Genomic DNA, 8,566 nt, shown 5'->3' with positions numbered 1-8,566 from the left:
TTCCTCTGGTATCCCTCTCTCCCTCTTTGTGTGCAAAACAGTAAAAAGGAGCACCACACTTACGTGGCACAGTGGTCACCCCTATATGCATGAGAATTGGCGACTGAGCAATTGTGATCTGTGATAAACCACTTAAAACAGCATCAGTGACAGATCTGAACAATGCTTTAGTTTGCTTACATGGTTGCCTGTTTGAGGGGCAGTTGTGTGTATTGGTAGCCTGTATGACACTGCGCCCTTTTTATCACTTCAGTCCAGTTTGTCTTCAATAAGTACCACTCCCAGTGTTCAGTTTTGAGAACTCTTAGAACCCAAGCACACACAATTATCATTTGTGGACAATAATTATCCATTCAACAAACAGACCATTCTGGTGTTCTACTCTGGAAGATACACACATGAAATGTTTTGTTTGAATATTGCTAGGCGTGGCAAACTGTGGCTGGAAACCAGATGTGCCCCAAGCCTTGTCATGACCAGTCTCTGTTTTCTTGCACCGTTTCCCAAAAAAAATGTCGACAACCCTCCTGAACCTTACCAACAAGGCTGGGTGCTACCTGTGTTTTCCACTTTCGAAGTTACAATCAGTTTTCATCATTGCTAAGATTGTTACAAAGGGGAGAGAAAATGGCAACCTTATGCAAAGTAAAAAAAGAAAATTCAATACTTGGTTTCTTCATCTTGTTACTTGAACCTTGCATGTTTGATTGATTTGTGGTGATCTACAATGGACTTCAATATTGTTGCCTATATGTTTGATTATCTTTCAAACAAGATGTGATTGCTCATCAAATTGTGATGGCTCAGGAAAATGGTTTCTGTAACCATCATGTACTTTGCATTCTCACACTGTAGAAGGTGAAAAAGGTTACTTGTACCTTTTCTTCATGCTGCATCGTTTTGTTGACTTAAGGTGCATGTCTCACATCATGGAAGAATAATAGCAGACGTGAAACAGTACTGCTGTGTAGATTTCACATTCACTGATAAACGGTCACTACTTTTTGGTCTATTAATCAGGATATGGGGCGAAGCCAGTCTTTTGGCAGCCGGCAGAATGGAAATGAAGCATCACCTCATCCTATAGACAAGGTCATTCGGCTAGTCTTTATTTACTTTTTCGTCTTTGTTGAAGAATCTTTTTTTTAGGGATTGTTGAAGAAGTTTTAGTTTTCTTAATTTTATTATCTTCCTGTATACAGGATTTTAGCAGGAGGGATAGCTTTTCTGCTGTCCAGCCAGGAAATATATCTTCTCGACAAGGTGCAGAGAAATTCAATGATCATGTCTCTGCCCAGGCACATTTTTCACCACCACCTCCGCCGTCCGAGTTCTCATCTCCACAGTCCCGGTTTTCACCCCCACCACATTCATCTTATTCCTCTCCCTCATACCAAGGAACAGATTACCCTCCTCCTGATGTCCACACCCCACACCCCAATTATTCATCTCCCTCGTACACAAGCACAGACTACCCTACCAATGAGGTCCATAAACCACCATCCAATTATTCACCACCCCCGTACACAAGAGCAGACCATCCTTCGGATGATGGCTACAATCCTCAGAGCAATGATAAGCCGGATGTTTCAGCTTATCCTCAGACGTACCACCAGCCACCCTACACAATTGAACCCCAGCACACCTCTCAAAACTACTACGCTACAGAAACCCCACCTGCTCCATACAACTACCCTAATTTCCAGTCTTACCCAAGCTTCCAGGACAGCACACTACCTTCTGTCACAACCCATCAACCTTCATTCCATCCTGCTAGTGATGGTGGTGTGCCAACTGCTCCATCATACTCTCCTCCGGCATCAAATCATCCTGCACCAACGCAGTACCATCCGAGTGCTGATGCTACACACCAGGTTACCCCTCCTGCTGCGCCACCAGCTAGCCAATACGCGTATGACAGCAATTACCAGCCGGCAGTCGAGAAGATTGCTGAGGCTCACAAAGCAGCAAGATTTGCCGTCGGTGCTCTTGCGTTTGATGACGTGTCAATTGCCGTGGAGCACCTGAAGCGCGCGCTGGATCTCCTGACGAACCCTTCTGCAGAAACTCACTAGCTGCCTGGTCGTCGGAGAAGACATCTTGTGTAAATACGCTATACTGTAATTACGACCAACATGGAGATGGAGGTGTTGCCTGGTTGCATAGATACAAGATCGCTGGTGTGGCTACACAAATCTAGGAGATGAAAGGTCTTTAGCAAACTGTTTCGTGTGTCACATTGAGTCATTTGTTTCCAGAGTTTTGTGATAAGGCTATATTTGGCCATTGCTTGGAATGCATATCCTCGAGTGGTGATGGTTGTTGATACAGTTTGCTTCATTCAAGGCCTGCTATTTTCTGGTTTGATTACCAGCCATTTTTATACCTGAATAAAATGTTGAAGATTCCCACTCTGCAAGGTAATAAATCTCATGGATGATTCTTTGCATGTCGCTAATGGACTTTTCTACACCCATGTAACACCTTTGTAATGCAATGTTATCTCAAAATAGTGTTTTAATCCCTCAAATTGACTTTTCTACCCCTATGTGCCTTTGTAATGCAATGATATTTAATCCCTCAAATGGAGTGTGTGATTATTGAGTTGATGCAACCAAAAAATGAATAGAAAAGAAAAGATATGGAGGCCGCATTAAGGCAACTTCTGCGCACATCCACCACGGCCTCCATATCCATATGAAGCATGCTTCATATCCTATATGGTGACTATTCTAGAGTTGCTCATAACGTTGAATTTGGGCGTCAAATGGCAAAACAACTTCTCTGCCAGGTAGCTCATCGAGCATCCATCGACATCTCATGCAGAAGGTGAAATGATTTTTAAGGGTACCAAGTAAATCAAGGGTCTGAATTTTGCAACAACTCCACAGGAAATAGCTCAAATTCGATAGGAAGCAAGGAGGCAAACCCGCAGCAAGATCTGAACCAGTACACATCATTCTATAATATAGTAACTGTGCATATGAACCTCACTTCAGCTTCATCCTTCACATATACATCCAGCAAGATGGCTGGAACGAGAGACGAACGGCAATGTACAGTTGTGAACTGTGATTCAAAAGAATGTCAGAAACCCATCGAACTATCTACACTAACAAAATTGCCTGTGCATTCATCATACTTCCACCTGCAAAATAATTGGATACATAGTTAGCTTACCTCTGTTGGGAGTGGCTAATAAAATTTTACGTCTGAATGAGAATACAAGACAATACTTGAAACTGTGTTAACACCCATCATTAATAACCAGTTCATGTATAATATGACTCCTTAAAGTTCCAATAAGGTTTCAGAAAATGGCTTCAACAGAAACATTTTTGTGTGGACAGCATAGAATATTTCACGCATAAGATGGACTCCAATCGTTCTCTTGAGCGGTACTGTAAAGAGGCCCGGGCTCAATAACATACTAGAGTCAATGGATCGAGGATCAATCTGTCAGGGAGTTTGCGCCTACGGTGTTGGCAGCGATGGGCACGAAAACAGTGATTGAGCAAACTAAGATCCGTACAATGATCTTTTCATAGTTCAACTATACTACTGCATCCTACTCCCTCCATTCCTAAATATAAGTCTTTTTAGATATTCCAATATGGACTACATACAGAGCAAAAGGAGTGTATCTACACTCTAAAATATGTCTATATACATACGTATGTAGTCTATATTGAAATCTCTAAAAAGACTTATATTTAGGAACGGAGGGAGTATATTACTACTAGTCAAGTGTCAAGAGCACGATCCAGATGTACATTATTGCCATCTAGGATCACAAAAGAACCCAACCAATCTTGGCTAGCAGAATCAAAATCTTGCAGAATATACAAGGTCACTACATGATTCGGCAAATGTGATGCACCCCTGCTCTGGATCAACAAATAAATCATGGTTCGGCAGCCCTCCAAGTTAGGTGGTTCATTTTCTTCCATGTTGAACTATGGAAAAATAAATGCATGATTGGGAATTGTTACATGCTATTTATCTCTCAACTTGTGCTAATAACACTCTGTCCCTCACAGCAGCCTGTTCGTACAACTCCTTCTGTGACTATTGAATCATGAGTGGCAATCTGGATAATAGGGACAAAATTCTTAAACATTTCTAGCAAAACGGTTGCAAAATGACCAATAGTGGAAGTCGACCCAACGACCAGCACAGTAGTCAGGCAAAGTAGGAAATGATGTGTTACAAGCTTCCAGTGTTCTTTTCATTTGAAGATTACAAAACTTTCTTCTCCAATTAGCTGAGAAATTACAAAATGAGTAGGAATCAAGGAATGTATAAGGACTGAGAAACAAACCAAAATCAGCCGTTTATAAAACTGGGCTGGCTTAATGATTCATCCCACAGATGCCACTCAGCCACCACTACCCTGTTTTGTTTTGTGTCATTGACTTATTATTTGTGTGGGTAGTTCTAATTATTAAATCCAAGCAAAGCTACAGGAACATCACTTATTTCCAGTGCTACACAAAGTTACAATAAATTTCTGATTTCAAGTTTTAACTAATCATACTAATACAAGATAGTATATCAGAAGATTGGAAACAAACCTGCCAAAGAAAATTGGATGTAGCTTACTATCTGAACTGACCACCTGATTTCTTCTATTAGTCTCTTCTCTAAACTTGTCAACATGCAACACATCACATGAGCCACAAATTGAAGAAACCATTACTGTTCTTTGATCATTTGAAGCATATACCTGTAAGAAGACACCACCACAAAGGAAAACGAACAAACTATTAGCATCTACGACAACATAGGTTGGTTGTGGTTTTTGGCACATGTGGATTAAATATTTTCTATCTAACCCCAAATTCTGACTTGCAGTTTCATCAAAACGCTTGGCTCACCTCATTCTCTTCAGGAGAACATGGTTTGGTAGCCGATTCTGGAATGTCCGAAGCAAAGAAATATGTATTAACCATAGCCAGCTTAGATTGGGAGTCATGCTCTTCCCACAGTGACTGCAAAAGATAGCAGAAAAGACTGTTTTACAGAGAATACACACTCTACGATAAACAGTGTTTGACATACGAAGAGGGGAGTGCTAACCTTTCAACATCCTAGCATGCAAACAGGTCTAAATTTACACTATAACGAGGGAATAATACAAAAATGGAAATATACCTGCAGCTTGGATGGAGCAGACTTGCCATCTTTGGAACCAATCAAAATATGATCTTGGAGATTGTATGTTATACCATCAACAATACAGGAGTTATAATAAGTTATGTTGCCCACAACTTTCAGGGCATCGCCAACCCAATCCACATCACCAAGATCTGAGCTGTAACCTAAAGCTTCACTCTTTGGACCTGCCATAACTTCGTGCTTAGCACATAAGTCCATGTTTGATTTCACCAGATACACATTGTTATGTTCTGACATGGCATTAACTTCTGTTGTTTCATCATCCTGAGGACACCCTATTCCAATATCAGCGGCTACATCTTCTTGATGTGTTTGATCTGCTGGTGTTCTACTGCTGCTGGTTGTTTGTTCGTCCTTGTTCAGAAGTTGGTCAGAGTTTCCTTCTATTCCACACATTTCAGATGAGTCAATGAAGGAATGTTCGGAATTCCCCCCGTCAAAAATTGCAGTAGTCTGCAGTGTGGAATCATTTACTGAATTCACAGCACATGGAAGTAACTCAATTATCTCTCTTTGCTTATGAGACTGTTCCGACAGATTTCCAGCAGCACTATATGTTGATCCTCCACTACTTTCAATTTGACTGGAGGATTCCATGGTCTTTGTAACTAAGCTTCTTGAAGGTGGGCCATGTCCTTCCTTTTGTTTGAACAGAGTGTCAGTATGTTTAGTGTTTTCCTTTTGATATTCAGAAGCAGAGGCCGATTGTGTTTTTGAACTAGCAGTGTCTAAGGCCAACATGTCACTGTTACATACAGACCTACCAGGTTCACTGGAGTTATGCTTGATGAAACTTCCATTTCCTGCCACTTCTTCACTATCTTTTGTGCGTGGGTTTCCTGGTGCTCTCTGCGAAGTTACACCTCTAGCCTTTGATGTAACAATTGTTCTTGTAACCTTGCCATATTTTGGAGGCAGAGGTTTGCCCTTACTATACGTTACACAGGTTGGACAATACCAATCTACAATTGACAGGCCTTCATTCCCATCCTGCTTTAGACATTTTAAGTGTACACCCCTCTCGCAAGCATCACAAACGAGCAAACTCTCCACATCAGTGATAAATGTTTTACATATTTGACAGTCCAGCCGAGCATGCATATACTCAGTTGATGGTACCGTCCAGCTAGGATGGTTGGCAGGTTGGTGCAGAACCAGTTGAACATTTTTCGCTATCGCATTGTGATTGGAGAAGCAGGGTTCCTGTTGAAAAAATGCTGCTGCTCCCGGTGGAACATGATCTCCTATAGCAATGTTCCTGTTGACAGGTTGAGCCGAAGGTGCCTTCTTTTCATGAGATTTCCCTGCAGTAGAACTCTGGACTCTACTTTGGCTGGACCTAGTAGCAGTAAAATGAGCTGATTTATTTGTCTGGCCAATAGTTGCTGCAACAAAGGTGACAAAGAAAAAAATACTTTTTGAGTCAGCAGATTCGAAGGAATGCATCTCACTCAAAATCAAACATAACAGAATAGCATGGTGTGAATATCTTCTAAAAAAAGTTTATCTACCCCTGCCATTTTACCTACGTTCCACTAGGAGCATAAAGATAGGGTGGAAGTGTTTGTGAATTGATATTATGAATAAGAGAACATTGGTATTGTAGTAATAATACTGTTGTGAAATCTAGTGCTGTGTAGTTTCTGCATATAACTTCACATTAGCTGATTCTATAACCAGGGTATACATCTTTAGGTTAACAGATATGGAAAATATTTTGCACTTACAGTAGCAGGCATTCCAATTGATACTTCTGTTCAAACATGACACAATTGTGATAACATGGTACCGACATGCACTAGTATCTCATGTAAGAATAATATACAACCTAATCATACATTCTAAAATAGGAAAAAACATATGATTTGTACAAAGTACCTGCAGTGCTAGTTAAGCTAAAATTTTGATTGATGCACACAACAAAAAATGCATACTAGTGGAACTAACCTCAAAAAATATGAAAATGATTAAAGTGGATAATGTAAGGCAAGCATGGATGTAACAACGACACATTACCTCCACTTTGTCTGAAATTAGGACAATTAACAGCTTTTTCCACTTCAATATTTGCAGAACCAACCGGTGGCAGAGAAACAATTGAAGGAAGGTTAGCTGATTGGGAAGAAGATACTCCTGCTGGTGTTTCATTTGGTCGGGATTGCTTCAAGATAGAAGAAGACATAGTTACTGGGGTTGGGGTTGAGGCAGGGAATGACCCAGCAGCTGACAGGTTCCTGGTTAATTCAGCGGTGGACTTGGAAGCTCCATCCTGGAATATAGCGGTTGCACTTGAGGGTGTTGTCTGAGGAACATTAGTGGTTGGACGTACTAGAGATTCCTTGACTTGTTCCATCTATTTCACAAAAGGAAAGACAAAAGAGAAATCATTAAAGATGCTTAAAATTTCGGTTAGCATATATGCAATGCACCAACATATCGAACTAGATTACAGCATAATAATATGCTGATTAGTGAAACAGAAGAAATTTGACCCCCAAAGCTAAAAGCTATCATGACCACTAAGAAAATTGAACTGGCCATATATTGTGTAAACTGAAATACTTCCTTATAAAATAAGAAAACTATTCACATTTTTGTCATTTGATGGTTGATGCAACACACATATACCTAAAATTATCACATCTGTCATTGGATATGGTGATACGCTGTATCCAAAAGTACCGCCAGCACTCGCCGCCACTGCCATCGCGTGCACTCGTGGGTTGCTGCCATCCCAATCTTCCTCCACGCGATACTGCCACCAAGATACCCTCCACCTTCTCCCTCCATGCTGGCAGACACCTTCCTTCACCCAGGCAGCAGGTACCTCCGCCTCCGCACCCCTTCTCTGTTTTCTGCACTTTTTGTTCTTCTTATTCTTTGTTTTCTTGGCTAATGGCTACTAGCTCGTGCTACTAATCAACGATAGTAGGAGTATGTGCTTAATCTTATACTACGTGTGCCTTGCTGCTGTTTTTTTACAGGGTGCCTGGCTCTCCACTGCACAGAGAGAAGCAGAGAGCAATGCCTCTGTGGATCCACCGAACAGGTTTAATTAGGACACAACAAATGGGCTGAATCAAGGGAGGGTGTCAAACCTTGCGCTTGGTAAGAAGGATCCTCTCGGCGATCGAGGCCCTGCAGGGGCGGTAGCCCATGGCGGCGGGATCCCTGGCGCGGCCGAGCCCGAGGTCCTCGACGAGCGCGCGCACGGCCTCTCTCGGGTACAGCTCCTTGGGCCGCACCTCCACGACCGCCACCGACGCTGCGAGCCGCCCCCGCGCCTCCGCCACGAGCGCCCGCTCCGCCGCCGTGGGCGCCCTGCCGCCCCGCGCCTCCCCGGCCGCCGCCAGCACCATCACGATCTCCGCCACCCGCCCCAGCTCCC

The 8,566-nt window shown here is 42.3% G+C and overlaps 2 protein-coding genes across 3 annotated transcripts in view; one reads left to right on the top strand and one right to left on the bottom strand.

Annotated features, from left to right (window-relative positions):
• Positions 1-2,414, top strand: part of LOC119335800 (protein HOMOLOG OF MAMMALIAN LYST-INTERACTING PROTEIN 5) — a 4,683-nt gene extending 2,269 nt beyond the window's left edge. The window contains exons 6-7 of the mRNA XM_037607879.1: positions 1,021-1,092; positions 1,203-2,414. Coding sequence (XP_037463776.1) covers positions 1,021-1,092; positions 1,203-2,075 — 945 coding nt within the window. The 3' untranslated portion in view covers positions 2,076-2,414. The remainder of the gene's footprint in view (positions 1-1,020; positions 1,093-1,202) is intronic.
• Positions 2,415-2,942: 528 nt separating this feature from the next.
• LOC119340664 lies at positions 2,943-8,555 on the bottom strand. 2 transcript variants are annotated; one of them, XM_037612586.1, is made up of 6 exons: positions 8,277-8,555; positions 7,195-7,531; positions 5,155-6,563; positions 4,878-4,991; positions 4,575-4,726; positions 2,943-3,148 (listed from the first exon to the last, which is right to left on the bottom strand). In XM_037612586.1, the coding sequence occupies exons 1-6, from the start codon at positions 8,535-8,537 to the stop codon at positions 3,088-3,090; spliced, it is 2,334 nt and encodes a 777-aa protein (XP_037468483.1). In that variant the 5' UTR covers positions 8,538-8,555; the 3' UTR covers positions 2,943-3,087. The 2 variants fall into 2 exon arrangements, with proteins under 2 accessions (XP_037468483.1, XP_037468482.1); XM_037612585.1 differs by lacking the exon at positions 8,277-8,555 and adding an exon at positions 7,807-8,201.
• Positions 8,556-8,566: the final 11 nt, after the last annotated feature.

This window comes from Triticum dicoccoides, chromosome 7B (genome assembly GCF_002162155.2).
Source record: "Triticum dicoccoides isolate Atlit2015 ecotype Zavitan chromosome 7B, WEW_v2.0, whole genome shotgun sequence".
Classification (NCBI taxonomy): domain Eukaryota; kingdom Viridiplantae; phylum Streptophyta; class Magnoliopsida; order Poales; family Poaceae; genus Triticum; species Triticum dicoccoides.
Note: the sequence above shows the minus strand (reverse complement) of the source record. Positions and strands in the feature narration are given on the sequence as shown.